The sequence below is a fragment of the Muscardinus avellanarius genome, assembly GCF_963383645.1.
Source record: "Muscardinus avellanarius genome assembly, chromosome: 6".
Lineage (NCBI taxonomy): Eukaryota > Metazoa > Chordata > Mammalia > Rodentia > Gliridae > Muscardinus > Muscardinus avellanarius.
The window spans coordinates 109,532,613-109,549,596 of NC_137791.1; the positions used below are offsets into that span (position 1 = coordinate 109,532,613).

The following is a 16,984-nucleotide window of genomic DNA, read 5'->3' on the forward strand; positions in this document are numbered from 1 at the left end:
TGGGTCCAGACAGGAGGTGCCCACCACTTAAAGTTCCAATGACCCTGTCTCCAAATAAAAGTATAAAATAGGTCTGGGAATATAGCCTGAGATAGAAGGCTTTTCAGGAACCCCAGTACCACCAAAAAAAAAAAAAATTCAATGAGCTACAGCTGCTTACTTCATATTAAATGATCTCTTTTGCCTGGGGTCTCTGGCAGTTGAGACGCAGCAAGGCAAGATGGCACTGCTGTGGTGGCCACTCCTGCAGCTGTTGGAAGCAGGTGGGGTACTTCTCTGCTCTCTCTTCTGCTTACTAGCCTTGTTTCCACCACCTTTCAATTCTCTGTATTCTTTTCAAAATATTGCTGGTTTCTTTCTCTTGTCAAGATTCTGTTTCCACAGCAATAGAGATCAAGTGTCAGCAGGGCTAATATGTGCGACTTCCCTCGGTTGCCATCTTCCTGGAAGTCTAATTTTCATATTTTAAATGCTCTGCTAAATGCAAGTCTTAGTTTAAGTATGTGAATGAGTACAAGAAAATAGAAGCAGATATTAGGTGAAAAAGATATTGTGTCATCATTTGAGGTGTATGCTTATGGTAGAGTCCTACGGTTTGAACTTATCTATACATATTTTTAAGTTTATTGCAAAATATCTTTTCAGAATATCTAGTAAATCTAGACACTATGTTCAGATACTACATTTATTCTTGATCTACTCTTTAATGATTAATCTTATACTTTTAAAATAGTTTATGAATGCTTTTAACATATAGACATTTATTTTATTGTTAGATTGGTTTATGTTTATTGGCCATTAGCATTTTTTCTTTAAATTATCTTTCATGAATGATGAGTTTTTTCTCTTGAGAACTTAGGGTTTTTGTTTTTCTATAAATGCTTAGGATATTATCCTTTTCAGTCATATTTGTGGTGGATGTTATTTGCCTTTCAGTTTTATTTAAAAGATTCTTTATTGCCGGGCGTGGTGGCGCACGCTTGTAATCCCCGCACTTGGGAGGCAGAGACAGGAGGATCATGCAGGTTCGAAGCCATCCGCACGCGCACACTGGTTTAAGAGACCCTGTTTCCAAATAAAAATGTAAAAATAGGTCTGGGAGTGTAGCCCGGAGGTAGAAGGGCTTCCAGGAACCCCAGTTCCACCAAAATAAAAAGATTCTTTATGATAAATTGATTTATACATAGTCAAATTTATTGATCTTATTATTTGTGAAGTGACTTCTCAAACATGATTGTTGGTACTTTGTGGATATCATATTGCAACTTTGGGAGAATTGTTTTTATTAGTTCTGGGGCTTGGTTTCTAGGTTTTATTGAACTGTTTCAATTCATTTCAGCATATACTAATATTTTTTATATGACTCTGAAATATACTTTGCAATTTATGTTCAGGAAGCAGACAATTAAAATAATTTTTCTTTAAGTAGAATTCATCAAAATAAGTTTTCAAATTTTAGGATATAAATGAATGTTTCATTGGAATTTGTATCCAGAGATACAAATTGATTGATTGATAATACTTAAAATCACAAAGTTGGTTGGCACTCATGGTGCAAGTGTATTGTGTGCATCATTGACTATGCACAGAGTTTAGATAAGTGTCAGAAGAGTTGTTGAGCTGATGCTGTTCAGTGTCAGACATCTGTGGCGCCAGATAATGTTAGAATTCACTCTTTGACAAGTGAACTCAGGAGTTAACTTGTCATTACTCCTTCTACCCCACACTAGTTCACAAGAAGACAGCTAAACTTGTCATCACTGGATTTCTTCCAGCTAGCAGTGAAATATAGAATTTGAAATGTTCACAGTTAGTAAAAGAATCATATTGGTATTATAGGAAGGCCATTGCATTTTAAATTTCTTTCACAGCTTACTAAAATACTTAACCAGTGTAGTAATATATAAGCATTTTCAAAGATGTCGTGTCTCACTTAAATCTTAACTATCGCTTTAAAATATATGTAAATGAAAATAAAAAAGTTAAGTTTTCCTCTTTACTTAAACTACTGGATTAATCAAGACATAGTTTTGAACAAGTATGTTAAATATAGCGACATGCTATTTCACAGAGACATTACCTGAACTATAGATTTCATTTAGACATATGTACCCAACAACAGAATGCTTTTGAGCTAAAGATGATCTAAGATAAATGAAAATACAAAACCATGTCAGAAGTATTAGATCAAAGGTCAGAATTCTTCAAAAAGAAAATGACAAAACACAGAGTTCATGGTGCTGTGGAAAATAAAAACAATAGGTAAATACTTTAAAAAACAAGAAGTGTGAATTAAGTCACAAGTGTCAGTAAAAGTAATTCTAACAAGTTCAGCTGCTGTTAGCAGTGAGTGGAGTTGCGGGGAGAAGTGAGTGTGGTAATATGCTGGTGGCTTTGCCTTATAGGGGCATTGCAAAATGAATGTGTTTTCGTTTTTAAACCAGGGCCAGTGATGACAGAGAGTGTACGACTATACTCCTCTCTTCCCCTCCCCATAGAGTCCCCTGAGTTCATGTAGCTCAATATTTGTTGGGGGAGAAAGGGAGTTGAATCCAAAGCAGCCCTCTTATAACCTGGAATCCAGATTAAAGAGTTTTTTTTTGAAATAAATATCTTTGAAATACAACAGTAGTTGTTTAAATTTTTTAATCAAGTGCTATACTTGGGATGACTTTAAAGTTATTGTGTGTCTACTAAATGTCAGGCAGTATGCATAAGTAGAGAGACTGAAGTACTTTTTCTTGCTTGCTTTTACAAAGTTTGGGGTCTAGCAACTAAAACACAGATACAGCAGATGGTATAACAGAGGGCAAAGTGATTGTGGGATTCATAAGGGGAAACTGTGACACTAATTATAAGAAGAAGAGCAGGGATAGGAAGTCTGGAAATATCACCTGGAACATACCTTTGAGAGGGGAGTTGGAGTGGCCCACCAAAGAACAGAAAACATTTATTGCAAAGACCTAAGACAATGTTTTCGCTTTTGTTTTCAGTGTGTTTTGATTATAGAAGAAAGGCAATTGAAGCCAGAAGGGAAAATATAGGCCATGTCAGGAAAGCCTTAGCTTTTTGCATTAGTAGTGAGGAGTAGGGGCTAGAAAGGTAGAGAGTTGGGAAAGGGATTCTATTAGGCTAATAATAACCCTGAGGAACACTGTAAAGATCTGAAATCAAACAATGTGGAAAAGAAGAGGAGACAGGGTAAATATTGTGGGAGACTAAAGTCAACAGGATTTTGTGACTCAATTTATGTGGCAATGATTGAGGGGTAAGACATGGAACTGCATTTAATTAATCCTGAACATCTGGTGAAATTAGTAGAGAATTTGCCATTTTCATGTTACGGGAAAAGTGTTATTTATACTTTATTATATAATGACTAATAGCTACTGTGTGCTGAACTAGGTAGAGTTACTTTCCTCATCTCACTAGTGATAAAACTGAGTCACAAAGAGGTTGATAACTTTTATAACATTGTAAAAAATGGCAGAGATAAAATTCAAGTTTAAAAGTTACAATCACAGTTCTCACTTTTTTCAGGGGCTGGTGGTGCCTACTAGGCAGGTGCTTTCCCACTCAGCTGCACTCCCAGCCTCGTCCCCCATCTTAACTGCTCATATACTCTTACTTTACAGCAAGATTCAATTTGTGAGTGACAGTTACAGCCTGGAAATGGGGTTTTGAGAGTTTGTTATTTGTATAGGGGAGGTGAAGCCACTGGCCTGAATTATGTATCTCTGGAGAGTCCAAGGAGTATGTGTGGGCATTGAGGTTACACACAACCTTGTTATTCAGAAAGAGGATATGAGCTTGGAACAAGAATGAGAGACCAGAAAGAATTTTGCCTTAAATGCCAAATTTGATGGTAATATTTTTAAGGAGTCGAAAATTCTAATATAAAAAAGCTAGAAATATCTATTAACATGTTTTCTATAGCAGTTCAATTATTCAGAACCACAATAATAGAGTTGGGGAATTAAAAGAGGTGAAACCATAAATTGGGAGAACTTCTTCTATTCTTTTGAAAGCTAAGACTATCCATGCAAAAGAGCAACTGGAAGTCAAGGTAAGTGTCAGAGGGAAAAGGTAAAGGAAGGTTTTTTTTTTTTTTTTTTCATATGATAGGTGAGACAGGATCACATTTATGTAGATTTAAAGGTAATCTGTCTTGAAGTAAGAATTTATTTTAAAGAAGCACAATTATAATATGAAATGCTTTTTTAAACTTTACAGAACATTGTACATCCATGGGCATACCAAGTTGGATTTCACAGTCTGGCATAGTGCAATTGAGAAAGCAGCAGGTACAGATGGTAATGCATTACAAGATCAGCAGCTCAGCAAAAATGACGTTCCCATTATTGTGAACAGCTGTATAGCATTTGTTACACAGTATGGTATGTATCACAGAGTTTTTATTCAACCTCTAGAATTCCTAGTATCGTTCTAACAGTTTCTAAAGTGGTACGGCCATCAGACTGAATTAATGCCCTTTGCATCTGTAAGTACACCAGTGAAAAATAAAAGCGCAGTCACTGTTCAGCTAACAGCCCTTTTTTTCTCCCACTAAAATTAATCTAAACTGTATAATACCTTTTTACCATTTCTTTCTTTGTTCATATGCATAAAAATGTTAAATAACATATTGAAAGAATAAATTGTAAAATGTATATAAAAATAGTAAAGACTATTTTTTAGAGGTTGCAAGCCTAGAATAAAGCCCTCAGTAGCTCAGCATGCCTAAGCATGATTTTCGAATCATCTTTTACATATGGAACAATATGTAAAATAATTTGCTTCTTGTTGGCAACGCACACAGGATGCACTTGCCTATTTATTGATGTTATTCAATATGCTGCTGGTTGAATGTTTATATTAAGAGGTATGGCTATTAATATTGTAAGTTTAATTTATTTGAAAGTTATCTTTATAGATAGTTAACAAGTAAAAACAACTCAATCTGTATCCCATGGTTTAGCTTCATTTTAGTTTCATATGCTCTAATGGATATCTTTGGTATTCCTAAAAAAGTACTATTTATCTTCAGGTCATTATAAATCTTTCTAATTTGTCCTTATTTGTGTCTTTTCTTCATATCCTAAAAGGTAGAAATGTATTAACTGTATTTTAATATAAAAATGTTTCCACTTTGTAACCTTATATAAGTGCATTAGAGATGTCTTTGGGTCTTTTAATTTTAAAAGAAGTCATAGAGAGAGCTATAAATGTATAATATACATATTATGTTTTAGCAAAAACATAACCTCATTGGTAATTTTTATTACCATTCAGCTTCATAATGGTATAGGGTCTTTCTTAGTCTGACAAATGATTAAAATAACTTTACTATTTCCAGTGTATCCAATTTAATGTTTCTCTAGGGAAATCAGAAGCCCTTGTAGTGTTTATTTGAATTTAAAAGTGTTAAGCATTAGATTGTTTTCCACTAAATCTCATGCATTATTATTACTTTATAACTCTAATACAACGTATATTAACTTGCACATTAAAGTAATAAAGCCAACAAAAGATTATTTTATGTGTAGAACATTGGTAAAACCTCAATTATTATTAGCATGTTTAAAAGGAAACATTTAATATAAACCTGAAAACCATTCAGTGATCGCAGGACGAAGGTGGTTGCCTCGGAGTATTTAGAGTGGTATTTATCGTGAACTTCCTGGCCTGTGCATTAAAATCTAACAGATTTTATCTGTACTCTTTGTGTCAGACTTTGAACCTGACCAAGTTTGTGATACAGTTTTTAAGGATTTAAATATTTTTTTTATAAAATACACCAGTTAATTCTTAGAAGTTGTTTTAATTTATATAAGCAAAATTATGCTTAATTTTTTTTTCAAGTAACTAAACCATTTGAGTACTAGCTATTCAAAATTATCTCAGCTAGTAATATGATATATGAGACATGCAATCACATTTGTTTTTTGTAGAACTTACTTATTTTGTATTAAGCAACCATTTATGGAGTACTACTGAGATTTTCTAGGGATTACAGCCACCTGGTACATACACAGAATAAGGAATAATGTTTACCTCCTAGATTTATAGAGTTTGTAGATTTATGGATCAGATAAAAATAAGTGAACAGAAAGTTATATTTCAGCCAGGTGTGATAATGCACACTTGTAATTTCAGCATCCGGGAGGCTGATACCGGAGGATTGTGGTTAGCAGACAGCCTCAGCTACTTTGTAAGACCCTCTGTAACTTAGTGAGACCCTGTTTCAAAATAAAGAATAAAAAATAGGGCAGGAGGTGTCGCTCAGAGTTCAAATGCCCCTGGGTTGCATCAGCAGACCCACAAAAAAGAAAGTTGTATTTCAGTCAACAAAATTCTATAATAGAGCAGTTCAGGGTTGCTACAGGTGTTTATGGTATAGGGGAGAATTTAACATACATCATAGTAAGTAAGCGAAGGCTTCATCTGTTCAGAAAAGTTCATATATTTGTGAAAGTAAATGTGGTCAAAATATAGTGTGAAAAGCCGGGCATGGTGGTGCACATTTGTAATCCCAGAATTTAGGAGGCTGAAACAGGAAGATTACAAGTTTCCAGCCAGCTTCAGCTATTTAGTGAGGCCCTCTGCAACTTAGTGAGACCTTGTTTCAAAATAAGTAATAAAAATAGGCCTGGAGGAGAAGAAGAAGAGACTATTTAGTCTGGGCAGCTGGCTCCAAGGCAGAAACTTCAGAGTGGCAGGAAAGGTGGTGTGGAGAGGGTCCCCTCAGCTCATGGTGGCCACTGAGAGAAAGGCCCAGGGACATATGTAGTTCTCAACACCCTAACCCCAGTGAACTACCTTCTCCAGTTATTCCTTGGCCCTGAACCTAGCTGCATTGCCTAACACATAAATTTTGGGGGAAATTTCCAAATCTGAACCATAATGCTAAGATTAAGGAAAAATATATTTTTTAAAGGTTTGGTTTGGAATGTGAGATGGTGAATGTGACAGGAGAATTAATTCCTTTAGAGATTTTTTTTTTTGGTTTGCCTATAAATGCATGAATATAAATGCTTTGTGTGTGTGTGTGTGTGTGTGTGTGTGTGTGTGTGTGTGTGTCAATCTGTTCACTGCATGTCTATGAAATGGTACATGTGTGCATATGTATATACATATGTATAACATTTAGAAATTAAAACTCAGCTAAAAAAAAAATATATATATATATGTAGTAGTTAAAGTGATGAGGTTGGATGGGTTTACCAAATGTCTTTCTGGGAGTGGAGGGTGGGTCAAGAAGAGAAAAGAATGGACGATTTCTGGAATGATCAGCAAAGACTAGACAAATAGAATGAATCAAAGGCTGGAAGAGGAAACACTAGGGAGGGAAAAGAAAGAAAGACCTCATGACTAAGAAAGTCACGGGTTAAAATAATTTTAACAATTTAATGGATCTTTTGCCATGTTCAGTTCTACAAAAAGTTCCCATTAATTAAAAACTGAAAAGCATGTACGATAAAGGACATCACTGATGAACTGTGCTCAACAGAGTAAGAAATCACAACAGAAGCAAGATTGTGTAACAAAACAGTTTATGGGAATGCAAGACAGTAGAAAAAGGATAAAGAGGAAACTTTCCTGGGTTTTGAAAGGAACAAGGAGAGGGGCACTAGGGGAGGCTTTTGCACTGGTGTCATTGTATCACCACTGCACCTACTAAGCAATGCTGATTTTATTTATATGAGGCACTTAATGAATCAGTAATGTTGAGAAAGAAGTGACCCTGCTGTTCACTGGAAAGAAAGAGGAGATGGGCACAGAAAGAAATCAGCACACAAACACGGGGGTGAAAGGTTGACGAAATTTACCCCCAACGGCCTCATTTTTGTCAGAATGGAGACTTAAGTGGAGAAGGGTTTTGAGGCAAGAGAACATTTGAAAATGTTTTTAAGATATCAAAGTACATTTTAAATTTAGACTTTTTTCATATCATTTTTTTAAACAAAGGCTTAGGTTGCAAATATATCTATCAGAAGAATGGTGATCCTTTGCGCATAAGTGAACTCCTGGAGAGTTTCAAAAAGGATGCAAGAAGCTTTAAATTGAGGGCTGGGAAGCATCAGCTTGAAGATGTGACAGGCGTGTTGAAGAGCTTCCTCTCTGACATTGATGATGCACTGCTTACAAAGGAGCTGTATCCATATTGGATCTCTGCATTAGGTAAGACATATGAAATCGACCATAATAAATATTTGCCTTCTTTAATATTTAAATTTACTTTTAGTCTTTGATGACCTGAAAACTATCATAAGTGTTTAGCATCCAGAACAATATTTTTTTACTCTTTCTGCTTTTTCCCTTTCATATCATACAGTAAAGCAGCCTTGTTATACTGAAAGAACTTTAGAAATGACCCTAGAAAAGTAGATTTTTAAATCATTGAGTCATAAAAATTTCACTCAAACCTTTTTAACATGCATTGATTTTAAGCTACTTTTTTTGTGGAAAAAACACAATAAAGAGACTTTTTTTTTGGTGGTACTGGGGTTCCTGTAAACCCTTTTACCTCTGGGCTACACTCTCAGACCTGTTTTTATATATATTTAAATTTGGAAACAGGGTCTCCTAAGCCAGCGAGGCTGGCTACGAACCTGCCTGATCCTCCTGTCTCCGCCTCCCAAGTGCAGGGATTACAAGTGTGCACGACCACGCCCGGCACAATAAACACTTTTAAATGTAAACATTGTCGTTAATCTCATCTTTATATTTTCATTTTTGTATTATAGTGTTTTTCACAATATGATTTATACACATGTAACATGTTTATTTTTCTAAGTGAACTAAAAGCTTTTCTCATATTATCTGTAACATTTCCAAAATATAATATTTCAGTCTTTTTTTTTTAATTTAGCTTGATTTGCCAGGTGTGGTGGCACACGCTTGTAATCCCAGGAATAGGGAGGCAAAGATTGGAGGAACACAGTTTGCAGATAGCCTCGGCTACTTAGTGAGGCCCTACACAACTCAGTAAGACCCTGTTTCAAAACAAAACAAAAGAAGACAAAAATTTAGCTTTGATTTATACTGTAATTACAAATTTGTTTCTTATACATTTAAGTTGATTCAAGTTTTATATTGATTTCTTTGTTCAATCTAAATTATAACTAATATTTTGAAGAAATTAATTTTTAAATTATATCATAAAATACGTGTAGTTTGCAAGTTATCTTAAGAATGACCCTTATGTCTGCAAAAAGAGAGTAATATTGCTACTCAGTAGGTATTATATTATTTGCCTCTTATTATTTGCCTCCAAGTATTTCTCAAATTGTTAGGGTTAGTTTATTACAAGAAGAGTTGATTGTCTATTTTTCTGAGATATAAACCACGTAACAAGGTAAATGTATCTCTTTAAGCCCAGTTCCCTTAAAACACTCTTTTTTGTTTTAAGATAATTTTATTATGATTTAAAAACATGAATTTACAATTTATATTATAAAATCAGTTGTCAAAAATACATAGCAAATGAGTCTTTGCTGAAATTGTCAAATGATACAGAAGCCTTTACTATTGTCAGTGCTCCAGGAGGAGGTAGTTGGCTGGTGATAGGTATATGTCAGAAAGAAATGTGTTCCCCTTTTATTTGGAGGTGAGTTTTTTAAGAGAATTTGCTCATAAAATGCTTTGAATCCTGGGTTGAATGGCCTCTGAGGCTTTTGCATTTAGATCCAATATAGCTCAGAGAGACACTTCAGAAGTGCCTGATGTTGCATCCAACAAGGATGAACCACAGCTCTCTGGGTGACCTCGGGGAACTCTTTCATGTCTTGTGCACCTGAGGGCAAGAATACCTTACAGTGGCATGCCATTGTTTATATGATGTATGATGTGTTTTTCTTAGAACACTTAAAGTATCTGAATTCTGAGCTAGTTTAATTGCACATAGTATTTTCTAAATGACCTGAAATCTTTCCTGAATTTTGCCATTTATTTGAAGAATGATCTGTATTTTCTGTGTCAGCTAATAGGTTAGACTGAACCACCACTATACATCATCTAGAGTCAAGAACTTTGGGGTTCCTGCCTCTAGTTTCTCCAGGGATTTGACTTCAAGGTTAAGTGGGTATAGGGCAATTCCTTTCCATCTTCCTCTTCATAGAACAGTTCATTTCTGTTCACAGAAAGGCAGAAGGTCATCATGCTCTAAGTCTAGATCATAGCATTAAGGCCTGTGTGTGACTTACATGATTGTCCTCTCATCTCTTCCAAAGAGTTAAAAGGAGCAGAGCTCGGAAAAGGTCCTTTATATAGATCAGAGAGGTAACGCAGGTCATAGCTCTGGGTTGGTTCATAGCTTTGGGAAGAGCTTTATGATTTTATAAGGAAAAAAAAGAACAGAAGTGTCATCTTTTAAATGTGGGTAATAAATCTTCTTTATAGCTAGAGTTAAAATATTCTTGGTGTAGCTTTGCAATTTGCACTCGTTTGAGTAATTAATGAAATCTATTCCGGTTAAGTTAAATTTCAGTAGTCCATAAAGTAGTAGTTAAAAATATAATTCTTCCATCTTTCTGTTTTAAAAGTGTTTTATTTTGAAGTATAAAATACTTTAAAATAAAGAATTGTATAAGAATGTAGCACAAAGCCGGGCGTGGTGGCGCACGCTTGAAATCCCTGCGCTTGGGAGGCTGAGACAGGAGGATCGCACGGGTTCGAAGCCAGCCTCAGCTATTTGGTGAGGCTCTCAGCAACCTAGTGAGACCCTGTTTCCAAATAAAATATAAAAAAGGTCTGGGAGTATAGCCCAGAGGTAGAAAGCCTCTGGGTTCCACCCCCAGTACCACCAAAAAAAAAAAAAAAAAAAAAAAGAATGTAGCACAAGACATGCATGGTGGCACACACTTGTAATCTTCGCATTTGGGAGGTTGAGACAATAGGATCACGGTTCACGGCCAGCCTCAGCTACTTCGTAAGGCGCTTTGCAACTCAGTGAGATCCTGTTTCAAAATACAGAATAAAAGAATAGGGCTGGGGGTGTAGCTCAGAGGTAGAATGCCCCTGGGTTCCATCCCCAATAAAGAAAAAAAAAATACAGCAGAGAGCCATGGGATATTTATATAAATATCAGCTTTTCCAGAATTACAGGTAATTCCTTTAGAAGTTAGAATGTTTTTCTACTGAAACCTGATTGTATCACTTACTATACCACACTTTTAACTCTTATTTTTAAGTATTGATGAAGGACAAATTTACAATGTTTGTTGTTAATTTAAACACAGAGATGTTTTCCCTTTTCAGATACGCAAGAAGACAAGGAAAGAACTAAAAGGTATGGAACATTTATACGTAGTCTTCCAGGGGTCAACCGAGCAACACTGGCAGCTATCATTGAACACCTTTACAGGTGAGTGGATTCATGAACTTTTCTAGACATTTCAATCATGGCACTCAATAAGTGGTTACTTTTTAAAATTGTGTGGCTAACTTTCTTCATGAGACTGTGAATCTTTCACTGTATCATAAGAATGATTACTTTTGCCTTCTTTGCTATAAGTCACATTTACAGTTAAATAGCATTGGAGAATTTTTTAATGAATCAGAAGTAATCATATGTAGCATTTCTAAATGCATCTAGTACATAAACAAGAATTTTAACACTCATTTGAGTAGAAGTTCGAGGAAGAAGGGATTATTTTCTTATACCATACAAATAGAATCCGCATTATATAATCCTATCTCTACCTATGAGATGTGGGGACACACTTTAAAATGGAAAATTTAATTTAGAGAATTTAATAGAGAGAATTTTGGAGCACACAGCATAGAATTATAGACAGATTGAACAACTTCTTACATGTTAAGAGACCAGAATTCTATAACAAGCATCTGTCTGCGAGTACAATATTTTCTTGCGGTGAATTCTTTATAAACTCTCATTTCTTCATTACCAGTTTATATAATGTGACCCTAGATAGTTTGGTATCAGACTGTTGATCAGATGGTAAACCTTTAAAAGTCAGAATATTTTTAATGTCAGGGTATATAGGTCCGTCTGCATTTAGAAGGAGATGAGGAATATAATGGTAATTTGAAAATTCTGAAGAATGAGGATGTTTGAAAACAACCCTTTAAGTTAAAATTAAAAGTTGGTTTGATCTCACCAAGAATTAGTACAAACAGTGTAGTAAGTGTTAATTTAGCTTAAGGAAATATTGTCTCTCCCTGTATGAATGCAGTTTTTCTTGAATAAATTTATATAAAGCTGAATTCTATTAAGAGTCTAGATTTAAAAATCTTCCATCATAACATGTCCTTTTCTTCTTTATAAATTTTTCCCTGACACTGGTTTCATGCATATGAGCTCTATTGTTGTGTAGGGGCATGCACACATGTGTGCTGACCATTTTTCATGTTAGGCAGGTCTCTACCACAGAGCTTCATCTCCAGTCTGTAAAACTGATTTTTTTCTTTTTTTTTTTTCTTTTTTTTAGTACTAGGGATAGAACCTAGGGTCATTCTACCTCAAGTGACACTTCCAGCCCTATTTTTTATTCCTTATTTTGAAACAAGTTCTCACAAAGGGCCTCACTAAGTTTGCTGAGACTGTCTGTGAACCACAATCCTCTTTCAGCCTTCCAAATGCTGGGATTACAAAAATGGGCCACCATGCCTGCCTAAAAATGATTTTCTAATTGTATCATACAAATATAGTTTATGAGATATTAGGAATCATTTTAATATAGAGAATTTTAGCACACAGCATGGAATTATACAGAATGAGTGGTTCATTGTGTGTTGAGGTTCAGGGAATGTTTATATGCTTCAAATTCAAGGAGACATTTGAACTAGGTATGAAAAAATGATAAGTACAGAGCTGAGTCCATGGTTTGTACCTATAATTCTATCCAATTAGGAAGTTGAAACAGGAGTTATCTCTTGAGCCCAAGAGCTCAAGACCACCCACTTGTTGACCAGCCTGAGCAACATAGCAAGACTCTGTAAAAAAAAAAAAAAAAAAAACATAAGCATGAGAAATATGTGAAGGATATCTTCTGGAATGTAAGAATGCTAGGAGATAAGACTGTTTATAGTTGGCTGGAAGGAGGTTGTAAAAGGTTTTGTAGGTGATGAACAATATTTGAATTTTATTCCTTTAAGTGATAAGAAGTGAATGTTCAAGTCTGTCTTAGAATAGTAGCCCCGTGAATATATTTCTGCTTGTGATATGATTGGTTGGGAGGAAGCACACAAACTAATCAAGCAAACATTTCCTTGGGCTTCTGATAAAAAGACCTAAATGAGAAGAAGAAACAGACTGAGCAGGCTTATTATAGAACACTTGGGGCCTACATCTGGAGCCAAAAAGTAATGGAAGAAAAATAAATTTTATATTCTTACCATTTTATTTCAGAAATTTTGGCAATTATTAAAACCAAGGATAAACCGGGCGTGGTGGCGCCCGCTTGTAATCCCCGCGCTTGGGAGGCAGAGACAGGAGGATCGCGCAGGTTTGAAGCCAGCTGCACTGGCTTAAGAGACCCTGTTTCCAAATAAAAATATAAAAAATTAGGTCTGGGAGTGTAGCCCGGAGGAAGAAGGGTTCCCAGGAACCCCAGCAACGCAATAAACAAACAAACAAACAAACAAACAATTAAATTAAAAACCAAGGAAAAGAGAAGCGAATAGTGCCAAAGGGGAATGATACAAGTCTGAAGAAAGGTAGGGATATTTGATAGTGTCACAAAAAGTTTAGGAGAACTATTTGGATTAAGTCAGGTTGTTAGAGCATTTAACTCAATCCCCATCTGAGATAGAAGATCACTTCTGCCATCAGTAACATCCACTTAGCTTCATTCTCCAGATATTTACTATGTACCACACTGTGATTAAAGCAAGAGTTTCTGGCTGTGAGATGACAACCAGATTCTAGTAACAGAGGCAGACAGGAAGATACATTTTCTGGACATTTGCAGTCTGGTGTGATAAAAGTACAGAAGTGGTTTTGAGAAGGATATCTACCGTTGTTACATTCTCCTTTATTAAATTCCAGCTCCTTTTGCATCTTGTAAATCGTATATGATGATTGTACTTGCTCTACCTGTCTCTGCTATGTGATTTTGCATCTTCTTATGGATTTCTTACATTATCATGTATATTACTATCATTTTTGCTTTTTCTTATACCTGCTAGCATCTATATTCTCTATAGACAGGAACACCTAGCTTAGTCCTGATATGTTCCTTTAATGGGGTTTACTCTTTTCCTTTGGTATGCATTTTTAAATTTCCCAAATATGATTGAAAAAGCAGCTGGAGTAGCAGCTAAATGTAGCCAGCGAGCAGAGACCATGAGTAGATACTTCCAGTGGCAGTTCTCAACCACTGTGTCTATATCAATGTAACTTTTCTTTGCCTGGGAGGATGGCTGCATATGCTTTATCATTAACCACTTTGAACTTCTATTTTATATTTCAATACTTTTAATAATCATTGGAAGATTCCAAGGTTGCGGTCTACTGAGAAGTTGATATCACTTCAGATCTACTCATTTTTATACGACATTCTTTGTTACAGCAAATAAAAGTGTGCTTGTAATTTTAAGAGTTTGCATTTTGAGATGGAATATATCCTATTTTGAATAACTGTAGTCATGATGTCAGGTGTTCTCTTCTCTGACATGCGCTTTCTTAAAAATTTAGCTTGGCTTCGAACCTGGATTTGGAATTCTTTACTACATGCCTAACAATCCACTTATATTGTCATTTTTCCTGCTTACCTTCTAGTCTTGTTCTTCTTTCCTTTATGCTGCAGTCCCAAAGCTTTATACTATTTTATGTGCACACTTTTATGCTCTGGTATTGAGTGGTTTCCCTGTCTGAAACTGTCTGGATATGGTCATCATCTAATTCAACATCAAATACTCCTTTGTGATTTGTGCTGATCTCGTCTTTAGTAGTAGTTATTTTCCCCTTATTAATTACAGTAAAATATAAATTACTTGGAAGAAAGAACCATGCACTTTTCTTTAAATCACTATTGTACCTTTTATACTAAGCTTCAGTGTGTGTGTGTGTGTGTGTGTGTGTGTGTGTGTGTGTGTGTTTTCAAAATTTGAATATTTTGGCTTATAGTTCTATGAAATTTTTAAGTAAAAGTGTGTTATAATGAGCGTTATCTCTCTCTCAAACAGGGTTCAGAAGTGTTCAGAAATCAATCATATGAACTCCCATAATTTGGCCTTGGTCTTTTCATCCTGCTTGTTTCAAACTAAGGGACAAACAAGTGAAGAAGTAAATGTAGTTGAGGACCTAATTAATCATTATGTTGAAATATTTGAGGTAAATATTTTATATCTGTCTTTGTTAACGTGGTTTTGATGTTACTGTTTGCAAAGAAAGGTACCTACTATAGGATATTATTAGTTGGTCTTCATGAAATAGGAAAAATGTAGGATGCTGATGTTTCTTTAAATTTTCCAGTATAACTAGATTTCTCAGCTATAGCCATTAATTTAATTTTTGTTGCTTTTAAGGCTTGTTTACCATCAGGTGTCTGTTGAACAGGATAGAACTATTTATAGGGTTATATTAGTGTTTTTTGTCTTCTCAGTGTATCTATGCATTAAGTATGTCTATTTAGAGGTGTGAAGCTAAGAATTTAACAAATTCAGTAATAAACACCAAGCTGAGTATGTGTGTGCATTAGTATGTCTACTTAGAGGTGTGAAGTTATGAATTTAACAAATTTAGTAATAAACACCAGACTGTTAAATCACACAACTTAGAGCATTATAGGTTTTGATTTACTTTTTGTTGTTTTAATTATGTTCCAAATAAAAAATAAAATATTCTGAAATATTGTCATATATTATTCCATGGTTTTACTAAATTATTGGTATTTTAATTATTTGGCTTTTCCATTTGTTATTTTACAAAATTTCTATTTAATCAGTAAACTGCTAAAATTAGAATACTTTAGTAGTTCAAAAAATAAAAATAGAGAAAATAAACCCATGCATCATTTCAGTATCGTGGGTATGGGCCAAAGGTCCAATTCAAGTTCCATTATGAAACTAATCATATCCTAGTTTTGTTATATAGAACTCTTCATTCTATTAAGTTGTATTTGTAAGACTTTTCTGTTTTCTGAGTATAAGGAGTATATGGGTATATCAAGTGAAATCCTAAAGGGTTAGGAGTTCTTATATTCATATTATAATAACTTATCACAAGATTCCTTAGCAAAGGAAAAGGGTCTATTTTAAGCAAACAAAGTAACACATTTTACTTTAAGTCATAGAGGAAAGGGTACCAGAATTTTTGTATTTTCTTTCCTCTCTGATCTCCTCTCTATTTCTTCCTATGTGTCCACTGTTTTTGATCAATGGCAATTTCTTTGCAATAATCTAATGTTGAAAAAAATTAGGAAAATATTGTATGGCTTTACATGCTCTCCTTATATTCCAATATTTTTACCAATGCATCGATGGAAATTGAATGGTTATATTTCTATTAAACTCAACTTTACCTATGTGTTAGAGACTTAATAAGCACTTTTAATGACCATTTTAGTTTGAGAAATGAGAGTTCTCTCTTATCTATGAGAACTTTCAGAAACCATTCATTAGGCCCTTTTGCTTATTAAATCTCATCAGTGGTAGACCTTCCATGGGTGGAATCGGCAGCCTAAAGAAATATCATCAAAGCATGTTATGAACTTTATAAGACTGTGTCTTATTGGCTTTATTTCTGCCCCAGCTCTTTGGGCTCGTGCTGATTAAGATGGCCATTCTCATTTTTAACTTGCTGGTGTTTAAGTTCCTGAAGAATTATATGAGGATGAGTACCATCGCTTCTTATATTCTACATTATTAGAATGTCCCAAATTATATTTTAAACAGGTTAAAGAAGATCAAGTCAAACAAATGGACATAGAAAATAGCTTTATTACCAAGTGGAAAGACACTCAAGTGAGTAGTAATAGTTAGATCACTAAAGAATTAAACAAAACTAAAAACTTCTATT

The 16,984-nt window shown here is 34.8% G+C and overlaps 1 protein-coding gene across 1 annotated transcript in view; it reads left to right on the forward strand.

Moving 5' to 3' along the window:
• ARAP2 (ArfGAP with RhoGAP domain, ankyrin repeat and PH domain 2) overlaps window positions 1-16,984 on the forward strand; it is a gene marked incomplete at both ends in the record, with an annotated part of 179,420 nt that overhangs the window by 120,716 nt on the left and 41,720 nt on the right. The window contains 5 exons of the mRNA XM_080698069.1: window positions 4,234-4,397; window positions 7,969-8,181; window positions 11,260-11,365; window positions 15,151-15,298; window positions 16,861-16,929. Of these exons, the coding sequence (XP_080554195.1) occupies window positions 4,234-4,397; window positions 7,969-8,181; window positions 11,260-11,365; window positions 15,151-15,298; window positions 16,861-16,929 (700 nt within the window). The remainder of the gene's footprint in view (window positions 1-4,233; window positions 4,398-7,968; window positions 8,182-11,259; window positions 11,366-15,150; window positions 15,299-16,860; window positions 16,930-16,984) is intronic.